The following is a 14,498-nucleotide window of genomic DNA, read 5'->3' as shown; positions in this document are numbered from 1 at the left end:
GTGCGCTGTGTGAAAAAGGTGAATGTGCAGGTTTTATTATGTAGAAACGAAACAAGACTTAAGTCTAGAGTATACCTTTACTGAGTCTGACTGTGTAACAATGAAAGTGAATACTTGAATGTAAGTTCATCTGTGACGTTATGTTACAATTTTAAACTTTACATCCGTGCGCAAAATAATGCGCATACCAACAAGCTTTCGATCAGTCCTCTGATCCTCATCAAGTTAAAATGACCAAAAGCTTATGTCACACATCCAGACTGGAAGTGAGGTTGATGGCCTCTTTCAACTTAATAGGGTTCAGAAGACTGGTCAGAAGCTTGTTGGTAAGGGCTTTAGTTTGTGTACGGATGTAAAGTTAAGAATTGTAACATAATGTTGACTACTGTCATAGATGAACTTACATTCATGTACAATAAATAAAGGTCTTCATTCATTCATGTATTCACCTCCCCAACCTGTCTCCCACAGACCACGGGTACCAAACTGGTGCACTGGTCCCTTGTGTGGTCATCTTGGTCAGGTTTGACTGTGTTAACATCCCCAACCTGACTGTATTTACTTCCCTAACCTAACTGTATTCACCTCCCCAACCTGTCTCCCACAGACCACGGGTACCAAACCGGTGCCCATCTCCAGGTCCAAGTCCACCACGGACGCCACCAAGAAGAAGACGGATCGACAGTCTCCGCCTCCGGGCTACATCCCCGACTCCGAAGTGCGACACAGTAGTTCCTACACTTCCATCGAGGGGGAGGGAACCTTCATACCTGAGTCAAGTCTGGACTCGGAGGTAAGGACATGGGGATTCTTACCTTGCAGACACCCAGTGTCTTATTTCTAATGTCTTACACACACACACTGGCTACATCCCCGACTCTGAAGTGCGACACAGTAGTTCCTACACTTCCATCGAAGGGGAGGGCACCTTCATACCTGAGTCAAGTCTGGACTCGGAGGTAAGGAGATGGCAATTCTCACCTTGCAGACACCCAGTGTCTTATTTCTAATGTCTTACACACACACGGGCTACATCCCCTACACTTCCATCGAGGGGGAGGGCACCTCATACCTGAGTCAAGTCTGGACTCAGAGGTAAGGGGATGGCAATTCTTGGCTTACGCCCACGTCTTATTTCTAATGTCTTACAGATACCCTCTTTCTTATTTCAGACACCCACTGTCTAATGTCCAGTGTCTAATCTTATGGTGTCTAGGAGCTGCCGATTCTTACCTTACAGAGATAAACTGTCTTATTATATTTCCCGAAGGTTCTGTTCTGAACCATCAGAGCTTAGATTTGCCTTTGGCATTGGCATATCAGCTGTTAGAGCAAATATGAACAAAATATCAGCAATTTCAAAATACTGCAGCTAATGTAAAGTGGTCTTTTTCTTGGCGAAGCCTTAGGGCTGAGCCAAATGCTATATATTACTGTAAGGGAAACATCCTGCATTTTCTTGAAAATGTTGCCACGCTAGTTTCTAATGTCTTTCAAACACCCAATGTCTTGTTTGTATTGTCTTGCAGGCACCCACTTTCTTATTTCAAGGGTCTTCTGATGTCTTAAGTGTGAAGGAGCATTCCTTATTTCTAATTATGTCTTCTCTGTTCTAGTCGGTCGACCCTCTGGAGTACAGTAGTCCAGAAAACTCGGGCAGTTCTGCCTCGCTCGACAGACTAAGGTACGGAATCGCTTTATATGGGCAATTTGGGGGCACAGTATATGGGTAATGGCTTGTCTTGAGGTGTGTATGGTGTCACAAGGCATGGTTGGTTCCTGTAATAACTGAATAAGCCACGTGAGTCAGAGAAGCAAAATGGTTAAACTTTATTGTCAATAACATTGATATAGCATTTATAAAACAAGCACATGAGTGGCACAAGTCCTGTCTATTAAGTAATAAATCTTTTGTCCTAAACACCTTGAAGAAGTGCTGCATACCGAACCTCTTGTTTATGTTTGGTCTGGACTCGGGTCCAGAGGTTCAGGTGCAGGTCTGAACCTATGGCATAAATAGAAATACTTTTGCAATTAATGTAAAATTATGTTTGTTGTATTGTTGTACCTATTGTTCTCTGTTCGTTGGACTGACTTCTCCTTTCTGCCAGTAGTGACAGCTACTATAACAGACTACGGATGAGTCGGACCAAGAGCTCCTCTGCCTTCTCAGACGAGTTCCTTGGCGGTAAGTCTGTTTTCTTAAGGAGTCAAGGGACTTATCTTTGTAATAAGTAAAGTCTCAAGTGAGGATTGATCTACAATTTGAATACAAGTTGTTGCAGCAAATATTCAAGCTCTTGTACAAATGTAAAACCCAAAATATGTTGTTAGTAATGTGTTGTTATATTACTAATATTCAGTGGTCTCGCCAGGCCTTTTCAGCATAGCGGGCTCCTACACTGTGATTTTGGCTCCTATGCTGTGATTGAGGTCCCTATGCTGAGATTTTTGCCCCTATGCTGTGATTTTGGCTCTATGTTGTGATTTTGGCCCCTATGCTATGTTTCAACCAGTGTATGGGGCTTTTCTGTTGTTTTAGAACAAAGGGTTAAAAATGTTGGCTTTATGTTACTAAATTTGGCTCTCAAAATATAGCAAAATGTTGTTTCTGATGGTTAAAAACTTTAAAACTTCCAAGGGGAGGATTCTCCCAGACCCCCTACAATGCTCACTTCTGCATTACTCACCACATGGCTTTGCAGTACTAAGATGCCTCTACATACGCTGTGAAAGAAATCCTGGCGAGAACACTGATATTGTCACAGTACTGTGTTGTTGTTGTACTAATGTTGTGCTGTTTCCTCATGCTTCTGACCCAACCTGACACACTGCTATGTAAGTTCACACAACGAGATTGACAATGTTGTTTAGCACATGCGTGTGAAAAACAAAGGAGGGTAAACTTTGTAAACCAGTACTTTCACTTTATGAATTGTATTGCCCTTTATAATTGTTACCCATCGATTACCATTGTGTATTTGTGGTAACATGATTTTTAGAGCGGTTCGTAGAAAAATGCCGAAATTTCCCTGATGATACCGTAGTTCTGCTCTTACGCTTTGTCTTTTTTTCCGCTGCCAGCTGGGTTTTTAGGCCCTCGTTCTTGGGTCTCAGGTAAACATCCTCACTTCTTGTTACGTCGTGTCGTGTCTGTGTGGTTTTCAGTGGTTAGAAACTACATGTACATGAAGCTTTGCCTGGCCCAATATGGCTGAACCGTGGACACAGCAAATGGCTGCAGCCTGATTTCTGCAAAGGCTGTTGTGAACTACACTAAGGACATGTTGCTTTGAAAATATTGATAACATCTGCACTTTTCAGCTGTTTCCAAAAAGAGAATGTTTTAACCGTACTGAATGTCGAACAAAGCAGCTGCAAAAATTAAGAAACGTGCCGTAGATCGAAGAAAAAATGTATCGGAAAGCATATACATTCATAGATTGGCAACATCAATTCCAAGGTCAGGGAAGAAGATGTGAAAGCAAACATGAAGAATCTATAGATATTGTTCAGTATTCACGTACTATTTGCTCTGTGTCTTTGTTCAACCTTCAACTTTGTGGTCCTCTTACAGTGCCCTAGTGCATTCTGGGTGTGACATTGCCCAGGTGCATTCTGGGTATGACATTGCCCTGGTGCATGCTGGGTGTTGCTACCCTGTTGCATTCTGGGTGTGTTACAGTGCCCTGGTGCATGATGGATGTGTATGCCTCCAGTCTGCTTGGGCTTCCCTGGAAATCACTTAACTAAAGGCATTACGTAAAACTTAGTTAAAGATTCATAAATAGATATATAAGATAGATGTTGTTACCTGGCCCATGTACAGGTTTGTTCTATCTTTCTGGTTTCATTGATTGATTGATCAATTTGTTTATTGATTGATTGATTGATTGATTGAGTGAGTGAGTGATTGGTCAATGAAGGTCAGACATCCAGGTAATAAGATACGCAAAAAAAGCAGTTACTCAAGCAACTGGATATGATTTTGGACATGATACGATTGATTGATTGATTCATTCATTCATTGATAAATTGCTGGATTGTTTCCTGCCCAGAGCATGAGCTGGCCCATGTGGAGTAAGCTGCTCTGGTTGATTAATTAATTGATTGAATGATTGATTGATTGGCTGATAAATTGATGGATCGCTGGATTGTTTCCTGTCCAGAACACGAGCTGATGTCAATGTGTCTTGTCTTTCTGTTTTGGTTGATTATTTATTTGATTAATTAGTTGATTGATTAATTGATTGATCAATTGATTGTTCCCTGCCCAGAACACGAGCTGGCCCATGTGGAGCGCGCCGGGAAAGGTGGAACGTACCCCAGAAGATCCACCATCATGACGAACCCGCATCACGACTACAGCGACGGTGAGAAAAGCTAGTCTTCTTTCCTCGCAAACATGTCCCTAACTTATCAACCTAGTCACTAATTTACCAGTCATCTCAATTCATCCACACCACCTCCCCAACAGCGACATGGAGAATCTCACTACAAAACATGCAAGAGTATAACTTAAAATCTCTTGTCTCATTACAGAACATGTACTAGTATATTAATACTACTAGTGTGTAACTGGGAATCTCTCTTGTCTAAGAAACGTCCATCTCCCAACATTTAAGAACTGCATTTTTATTTCAATTATAAGGGTGTTTTCTGCCCCTGAACATGTATAGATATGGAGTTTTTCTGCCCCAGAACATGTATAATTAAAGTGTGTTTTCTGCTCCAGAACCTGTATAACGTATGCTTTCAGCCCCAGGACCTGTATAACGGCCCGGTTTTTCTCCGCAGGGCGTAAAACATTCCCCAGAACGAGAAGACCGCAGCCCAGTCCGACCTTGAGAAGACCGGTGGGCACGTTCAGTCCAAGGTCGGGCAGCGAGCGTTCCCTTAGCAACAGCAGCAGCAGCAGCGGGCTGGTGACGGACTCCGAGAGACGAGACAGCGATTACGACCTTGCCGTCCTGAGTCTCCAGGACCTCAACCCGGCGAGATGTAAGTCATGTAAGTTCCGCGCCCGCGACGCACACACCGCCGCTGCTTTCTACTTTTTTTAAACACCATGATCATAGAAGATTATGTTAACATCGACTATCATAATTCCACCAGGTGCCATAATACCGCCACCTCAAAAAACGTTAGTATAGAGGTCTTCCCAAGATTGTCTTGAAACCGAATGTTAAATATCCTAAATGTAATACAATTCAGATATTTAGGTGTTGAAGACGATCTTGAAAAGGCCTCTATAACAATGTTTTTTGAGGTGGCGGTATAATGACACCTGGTGGAATTATGCAAATGTATGTTACAATATTAAGATCCTATATCCGTACACAAAAGAAAGCGCTTACCAACAAGCTTTCGATCAGTCCTCTGATCCTTCTCAAGTTGAAATGACCCAAAGCCTAAGTCACATATCCGTACGGGAAGTGTGACGTCATTAAAGGGTCAAAGGTGCTTGGCAGTCGGTATCGGCCCCCGTCTCGGTTGAGGGAAGGTTGGTGGGCTCTGATGTAAATGGCCTACGGATATAGTGTCTTAAAATTGTAACATAATGTTGACTACCGTCACAGATGAACTTACATTCAACCATCATGGAAGTTTATCTGTTTTGTTATCATAGTACAATGCTTAACTTTTTTCCAACACAAAGGGATACAGTAGTCATTGAAAGTTTGATCTGTGTATTCCTTTGTGTTGGAAGAAAGTTTTGCATTGTACTCCTGTGATGCTAGTTCATCCGGTTATCTGCTTTATATCCTATATCCGTTGCTTTTGAAAACAGGGATATCACGTCAGCACATGGTGGTTTCAAACTGCAATATTTTGAAAATATTGCCATTTGAACCGTCCATTGATTTGATATCAATGAATACCATCTAATAGCAATAGAAATAGGTTACCCAGTGGAGAAAGGTAAACTAGCATTGATGTGTAACCATGCTGTATTTTCTACAGGAAACAGAAGTGTATAACAAGGAGTCGGTAGTACATGTAAATGAGTACTCGGCTATTGGGTCAGTTAGTCCTCACTCTTACTAGTGAGCAGTTGTGCAGGTCTCAATGCGTAAGTGAGAAGAGATGCTTTTTCAGTTTTTTAGTTTTTCAGTTAGCCTTAGGTGTAAAACTTATGTAACCTGTTACCTTGGAATGGCCTTCGCGTCACACCTTGAAGTGACCTTCCGGTCGTGTTCCGTGGTGACCTTTGAGTAAAAGCAAAAATAGGCTTGTAGTACCTCTCTTGTCTGAAAAGATGCCCTATGGTGATATTACCCGCATGATGAGTGTTGTGAATGTTGTGTGAATGATGGTTATGTAAGTCTGTTAGTAGAGACCCCCTAGGCTAGCCCGCTCATGTGTGATGAATGTTGGTTGTATTCTTTGGAAAGTCTGTCAGTGACTCATTTAAGTCACCCTAGGCTAGCTCAGCTGTGGGTGATGAGTGTTGGCTGTATTTCAGTAGTTGGGGGGTTGAATTTGTCAGTAAAGACCCCCAAGGCTAGCCCAGCAGTGCATGATGAGTGTTGTTTGTATTTCACTAGACGAGAGGGTAAGTCTGTCAGTAGACACCCCCTAAGTTAATTCAGCCAACTGTGATGAGTGTTTTTCGTATTGTAGTAGTGGGGAGCTCTAGGTTATGGGGTAAGTCTGTCAGTAGAGACCCCCTAGGCTAGCCCAGCCCTGCGTGATGACTGTTGTTTACACGCATATTGCTGTAGCAGGGAGGGTAAGTCTGTCAGTAGAGACCCCCAAGGCTAGCCCAACCTTACATGATAAATGTTGGTGGTATTGCAGTAGTTGGGAGGGTACATGTAAGTCTGTCAGTAGAGACCCCCTAGGCCTGCCGAGCCCCGCGTGATGAGTGTTGTTTGTCTTGCAGTAGCAGTGAGGGTAAGTCTGTCAGTAGAGACCCCCTAGGCTAGCCGAGCCTTGCGTGATGAGTGTTGTTTGTAATGCAGTAGCAGGGAGGGTAAGTCTGTCAGTAGAGACCCCCTAGGCTAGCTCGGCCCTGCGTGATGAGTGTTGTTTATATTGCAGTAGCGGGGAGAGATTCCACCACAGTAGCTCTGTACAATGCGTACCAGAGAAAGCCGTGGATGTTGCTGGTAGCAAACCGAGGATCCGCCACATGTATGACTTTCCTATTGTGTAAAACCATTGGTGGGAGAATGGGACTAACTTCAGGTGAAGGGTCAAGGGTCGTATGCCACTGGGCAGGTGAAAGGTCGTAGCCATGGTGACTGCTCATGTACTAACCTTTGACCTTCCCTCCCAAGATTGAAAAGGTGACAGCTGTGGTTTAGGCAGTTTGCATAGTTGTTATAGGAGCAGTAGCGGGGTTGGACAAGCTTTGTACTTATCCTATTGGGCAAGTACATAAAAAAATTCACTACTACTAGCCCAAACCAACTTTTCACTTGCCCAAAATTTGAATTATGTTTCTTTTCTATGTATTTTCACTTCCAGCAATGGAAGCCACATCTAATTATAATTGGCTCTATGTTTCCATGTAGCCAATTCTCGATGCCATGACTTTGAGATGTAACAAGTATGTATATTGCAATCTCAATCATGGAAAAATCTTACTTGCCCGATCGGTCAAGTGGTGTAGGACCTGTGCTTGCTCGATGGGCACTTTTACTTGCCTGGGATAATCGGGAATTGTCCAACCCTCTGCAGTTTGTCACACGTGTGTGTTGATATGAGCAGGTCCCTAACACCTTCCATGTTTCCACAGCACCGAGAGCTCCCACCAACTGGCGACAGGGCAAGCTGCTCGGGCAGGGCGCCTTCGGACAGGTGTATCTCTGCTACGACGCCGACACCGGCCGAGAACTCGCGCTCAAACAGGTCCACCTCGACCCCAAAAACGTGGAGGCCTCAAAGGTCAGTCTAGTTATTGCTGGTTAATGATGCTGCTGCCTGGGTTCTGAGAGTGTTATGAAGGAAATGAAAATTTTTTGTTGCTTGTGTTTTGCAGGAAGCAGTGAAAAATGTTTGTCGTTTGTGTTGTGCAGCAGGAAGTGAAAGTTGTTTGTTGTTTACAGCAGGAAGTGAAAGTTGTTTGTGTTGTGAAGCAGAAAGTGAAAGTTGTTTGTTGTTTACGGGAGGAAGTGAAAGTTGTTGTTTGCATTGTGCAGCAGACAGTGAAAGTTCTTGTTTGTGTTGTACATAAGGAAGTGAAAGTTCTTGTTTGTGTTGTGCAGTAGAAAGTGAAAGTTGTTTTTAATGTGTATCAGAAAGTGAAAGTAGTTGTTTATGTTGTGCAGTTGGAAGTGAAAGTTGTTTGTGTACAACATCTGAAAGTGAAAGTTGTTTGTTTACAACAGAAAGTTTTGTGTGTTGTTCAGTTGGAAGTGAAAGTTGTTTGTGTTGTGCAGCAGAAAATGAAAGTTGTTTGTTGTTTGTTGTTTACAGTAGGAAGTGAAAGCTCTGGAGTGTGAGATCCAGTCTGCTATTGCTGGTTGTGGTATTGCAGTGTTAGAGTTCTGAGAGTGTTGTGCTAGAAGGGAAAGTTATTTCTGTTAGCAGAAAGTGAAAGTTGTTTGTTTGTGTTGTTCAATTGGAAGTGAAAGTTGTTTGTGTTGTGTAGCAGAAAGTGAAAGCTTTGTTGTTTTTGTTGTGCAGCAGAAAGTGAAAGTTGTTGTTCTGCACCCGAAAGTGAAAGTTGTTTATGTTGTGCAGCAGGAAGTGAAAGTTGTTTGTGTCGTGCAGCAGGAAGTAAAAGTTGTTAGTGTTGTGCAGCAGGAAGTAAAAGTTGTTAGTGTTGTGCAGCAGGAAGTAAAAGTTGTTAGTGTTGTGCAGCAGGAAGTAAACGTTGTTAGTGTTGTGAAGCAGAAAGTGAAAGCTTTTGTTTGTGTTGTGCAGCAGGAATTGAAAGTTGTTTGTTGTTTACAGCATCTGGAAGTGAAAGTTGTTTGTCTACAACAGGAATTTTTCTGTGTTCAGTAGGAAGTGAAAGTTGTTGTTTGTGTTGTGCAGCAGAAAGTGAAAGTTGTTTGTTGTTTACAGCAGGAAGTGAAAGTTGTTTGTTGTTTGTTGTTTACAGCAGGAAGTGAAAGCTCTGGAGTGTGAGATCCAGCTGTTGAAGAACCTGCAGCACGAGAGGATAGTTCAGTACTACGGCTGCATCCAGGACGAGAACAGGCTCTGCATCTTCATGGAGTACATGCCGGGGGTAAGCATTATAGCACACTCACATACATACTCTCTCACACACACACACACACACACACACACACATGCTCACACACACACTAACACAGAACAGGCTCTGCATCTTCATGGAGTACATGCCGGGGGTGAGTACACACAAACACACGTACACACACAGGCACACATACTCACACACACACGAGAATAGGCTCTGCATCTTCATGGAGTACATGCCGGGGGTGAGTATTATAGCACACTCACACACATACTCTCACACACTCACACATACACACTAGAACACTCACACACACACACACACATGAGAACAGGCTCTGCATCTTCATGGAGTACATGCCGGGGGTGAGTACACTCACTAAAACACAAACATACACACTGTCATGCTCACACAATCTTGCATACACACACACACACACACACACTCACATGCACACACACACTAGCACAAAACAGGCTCTGCATCTTCATGGAGTACATGCTGGGGGTGAGTACACACGCACACATGCACGCATGCTCACACACTCACATACACACACACACACACTCATACATGAGACAACAGGCTCTGCGTCTTCATGGAGTACATGCCGGGGGTGAGTACTAACTTCCCTCTCACACATACTCTCTCTCTGTCTCTCTCACACACACACACACAAGAACACACATGAGGGCACACACGAGAACAGGCACTGTATCTTCGCTGGGGGTGAGTACTAACTTCCCTCACATGAGAACACACTTGAGAACAAACATGAGAACAAACATGAGAACAAACATGAGAACACACGAGAACACATAACACACAGACACACACACACAGACACACACACACAGGCACACACACACAGTCACACACACACACACACACACAACACAGACACACACACACAGACACACACACACATACATGCACACACATGTGAAGTACATGCCTGGCTTGAGCATAGAATCACACACATTCACACACACATATACTCAGTTTCACACTTACATATTTCAAACCTTAACCCTCTATGAGTTGTCACATGTTAATACTATTGTTTGTTTGTCTGTTTGTTGTAGGGCTCTGTTAAGGACCAGATCCGACAGTATGGAGCTCTTACCGAGAATGTAACACGGAAATACACACGGCAGATACTGGAGGGAATTCTCTATCTGCATAGCAACATGATTGTCCACAGGGATATCAAAGGTATGTTCATCTTAATATGATATCTGCATAGCAACATGATATCTGCATAGCAACATGATTGTCCACAGGGATATCAAAGGTACGTTCATCTAGATATGATATCTGCATAGTGACATGATATCTGCATATCAACATGATATCTGCATAGCAACATAATATCTGCATAGCAATATGATATCTGCATAGCAACATGATCGTCCACAGGGATATCAAAGGTTCGTTCATCTAGATATGATATCTGCATAGCAATATGATATCTGCATAGCAATATGATATCTGCATAGCAACATGATATCTGCATAGCAATATGATATCTGCATAGCAACATGATATCTGCATAGCAACATGATCGTCCACAGGGATATCAAAGGTACGGCCATCTAGATATGATATCTGCATAGCAACATGATATCTCCATAGCAACATGATATCTCCATAGCAACATGATATCTGCATAGCAACATGTTATCTACATAGCAACATGTTATCTGCATGGGACACACTAGAGCCAGCAGTAGGACTATACTGACTGGGAGTGCCAAAACACGTTGCTAGGAAACTAGATATATTCATCATCATCCGGCAGTCAACCTGCTTACACACGACAGGGTTATACCGCCCCTTACGGAGTGACTTACCCTTTCGCTGGCTAATTACAAGACGTCGATGCGCCAGGTCTCCCGTCCGGGTGAATGATGTAAATCACCATGTGGCTGATACGGTATGGAGGTTCGCCAGACCTCCATCCGGGTGATTTGTAGTGAATCACCAACTCCAGACAGAAGAATTTGCACCATCGCACACCGCACCATCGCACATTTGGGATCTTTGACGTGCATGGGTATGGCTCTCCCCAGACACGGGACCTCCATTTAACGTCCTTTCCGAGGGATAGATATATCAACAGATATATGAACCTACCCCCTAACATGTCCCCTCGTTGTTCCCAGGTGCAAATATATTGAGGGACTCCTCAGGAAACGTGAAGCTGGGAGATTTCGGGGCGTCGAAGCGGATCCAGACGATCTGCAGCGCCACCGGAATGCGCACGGTCACGGGGACGCCATATTGGATGAGCCCAGAGGTCATCAACGGGGAAGGTTACGGCAGAAAAGCTGATATATGGTAAGTCTTCTGGCCATATATGGTATTGTTATGGCCATATATGGTAAGTCTTCTGGCCATAGATGATAATCTTCAAGCCATATATGGTAAGTCTTCGGGTCATATATGGTAAGTCTTCAGGCCATATATGGTTAGTCTTCAGGCCATATATGGTAAGTCTTCTGGCCATATATGGTTAGTCTTCTGGCCATATATGGTTAGTCTTCAGACCATATATGGTAAGTCTTCTGGCCATATATGGTAAGTCTTCTGGCCATATATGGTAAGTCTTCTGGCCATATATGGTAAGTCTTCAGGCCATATATGGTAAGTCTTCAGACCATATATGGTAAGTCTTCAGACCATATATGGTAAGTCTTCTGGCCATATATGGTAAGTCTTCAGACCATATATGGTAAGTCTTCAGGCCATATATGGTAAGTCTTCTGGCCATATATGGTAAGTCTTCTGGCCATATATGGTAAGTCTTCAGGCCATATATGGTAAGTCTTCAGACCATATATGGTAAGTCTTCAGACCATATATGGTAAGTCTTCAGACCATATATGGTAAGTCTTCCCGCCATATATCGTTAGTCTTCACGTTCAGGCCACATATGGGACCAATAAAGAGTTGTTATATTTCTACTCTTACAGGAGTATAGATTGTATGTACAGTTCTTATGTTGCACAATTGTTAACACCATATATCTCTGCCCTTCCAGGAGTATAGGTTGTACAGTTGTGGAGATGCTGACAGAGAAGCCCCCGTGGTTCGACTACGAGCCCATGGCAGCCATTTTCAAGATTGCCACGCAGCCCACCATTCCCAAGCTTCCGGCCGGCGTCTCGGACTGCGCACACGACTTTCTCAGGATCATTTTCCAGAAAGACCACAGACAAAGGGCGTCCGCTCAGGAACTCTTAGAGCACTCCTTTGTCTTCAACTACTGAACCTGTGTGATGAGCGCCCCCTGGCAGGTGCAGTTGGCGCTGCAGGCAGGTTCACCAGGTTGTGTCATGTGATGCCCATGTGACTGTCGTAATGGTCCAAATTGTGACTGGCCTTTTGCTACCTACCTACCCATGTGACTGGTCGTGTGCTGCCCATGCAGCTGTCAGGTGCTGCCCATGTGATCGTCATGTGATTGTCATGTGATGCCCACATGGACAGGTCAGGGGTCTGTTCCAATGGCTACTTTCTGTGGTGTTATTAAAGATTGTGGGATGTTTCCCCTTTCTTGCGGAACAGACCTCGGATTCAACAGGACACAACAGGAATTATAAGAGCAGCCAGTCTAGAAGATGAGACCAAATTGTCTGTTGCGATAGTTTTTTCTAGATCAGGGGCCATGCACTTCTAACAGCAAATTAGTATTTGTTCCGTGCTCGGTTGGTCCCGAAGAAGTGAATTTCCAGTACATAATTCTTTGGACTACCTGTGTATATTTATTTGAGCATTTCATTGCCATGCAGAGGTTTTTAATCAAAGCGAATATGTTGGTTTTTATGAGAATAAATTATTGATAATACTTCCATCTCGTGGCCCTTGAGAGCAGTTTGTAAATGTTTGTGAGAGTAAGGATCAGAGGTCACCCAAAATTCCGTCGGACTTGGGGCGGGTAAAATCAAACTATCCAAGTCAAAACAGTCGTTTTGTTTCTTTAGCATTCATTGAATTGAAATGTGCCGCTTCTAGGGGTCAATGTGAAAAATTATGTGTTGATGGATTTGAAGGTCACCCCCTCCCCCTTCTAGTGTATCAGTTCTATATGTTTGGTACAGACAAGGTCAAGTTGAAGGTCGCCCCCCTCCCCCCTGCTAGTGTATATGTTTGGTAAAGACAGGTTGAAGCTGAAGGGCGCCCCCCTCCCCCATGCTAGTGTATCAGTTCTATATGTTTGGTACAGACAAGGTCAAGTTGAAGGTCGCCCCCCTCCCCCCTGCTAGTGTATATGTTTGGTAAAGACAGGTTGAAGCTGAAGGGTGCCCCCCTCCCCCATGCTAGTGTATTAGTGCTATATCATTGGTACAGACAGGGTCAAGCTAAAGGTCGCCCCCCCCCCCCCTCCCCCTAATCGTAGAAACAGTAGTTCCGCTGTGGAAGGTCATATGGTCTTAGCTAGCAGGCTGTACCATTTGTTCTTTTGGGAGGGGGTATGAGCTGGTTGATAATACATGTATGTGAAGAATGGTTCTAGAGGGTATGATCCTCAAGTAAGAAAAAAAAGGCAGTAAAATTTCACCCCCACATCTTGTTGGAAGGACCCATGAAGTTTGACAGTCTCTTTTCAGGGAATGCTGAGAAAGTTTGTCCATAGACAGAAGAGAATATTTAAGGAAATGTTATTTAATTGGGTGCCACAGAATATAAACAGCAAAAGGCCTTGGAAACTACGAGGAGTAGCTTGAACTGATTTAGCCATTTTTGTAAGATAACGAGTCAGAATTGTACCTTCAGTTGTGTAAAGGATGTATTGTACATTATTCCTAAGGTCTGCGTCTGGTAGGAAACTGTTGTAGTGATAAGTTCATGTGCAATGTGTCCCATAGAGGCATGGCCTCTGATTGGCTATGTCTAACGGAGGTGTGGCGTCTGATTGGCTGCATCTGATCTAGGCGTGGCCTCTGATTGGCTGTGCCTAACCAAGGCATGGCCTCTGATTGGCTGTGCCTAACCAAGGTATGGCCTCTGATTGGCTGTGCCTCACCAAAGCATGGCCTCCGATTGGCTGTGCCTAACCAAGGCATGGCCTCTGATTGGCTGTGCCTAACCAAGGCATGGCCTCTGATTGGCTGTGCCTAACCAAGGCATGGCCTCTGATTGGCTGTGCGTGATCAAGGCATGGCCTCTGATACAATAAGGCATAAGGCGTCCCATATATATATATATATATGCAGGAGGACTGGGAACCGGGCTACTGGCTATGTATGATAGTGTTCTGTAAAAAAAAACAGTGTTGAAATCAACCTACAAGCTGATTTGTTGGGTGCCACAGATGAGATCTGAAACATTTCTAAAT

At 43.7% G+C, this 14,498-nt stretch overlaps 1 protein-coding gene across 3 annotated transcripts in view; it reads left to right on the top strand.

The window, feature by feature from the left end:
• LOC118405651 (mitogen-activated protein kinase kinase kinase 2-like) overlaps positions 1 to 13,705 on the top strand; it is a gene marked incomplete in the record, with an annotated part of 22,541 nt that extends 8,836 nt beyond the window's left edge. Inside the window, 11 exon segments of one of the 3 annotated variants that reach the window (XM_035805223.1) lie at positions 608 to 793; positions 1,617 to 1,684; positions 2,112 to 2,188; positions 3,085 to 3,117; positions 4,278 to 4,373; positions 4,798 to 5,010; positions 7,745 to 7,893; positions 9,059 to 9,184; positions 10,243 to 10,372; positions 11,323 to 11,497; positions 12,201 to 13,705. In XM_035805223.1, the coding sequence (XP_035661116.1) occupies positions 608 to 793; positions 1,617 to 1,684; positions 2,112 to 2,188; positions 3,085 to 3,117; positions 4,278 to 4,373; positions 4,798 to 5,010; positions 7,745 to 7,893; positions 9,059 to 9,184; positions 10,243 to 10,372; positions 11,323 to 11,497; positions 12,201 to 12,429 (1,482 nt within the window). 3 annotated transcript variants of the gene reach the window in all.
• Positions 13,706 to 14,498: the final 793 nt, after the last annotated feature.

Source organism: Branchiostoma floridae, chromosome 18 (genome assembly GCF_000003815.2).
Source record: "Branchiostoma floridae strain S238N-H82 chromosome 18, Bfl_VNyyK, whole genome shotgun sequence".
NCBI lineage: Eukaryota > Metazoa > Chordata > Leptocardii > Amphioxiformes > Branchiostomatidae > Branchiostoma > Branchiostoma floridae.
This window is presented reverse-complemented; position numbering and strand designations above follow the sequence as displayed.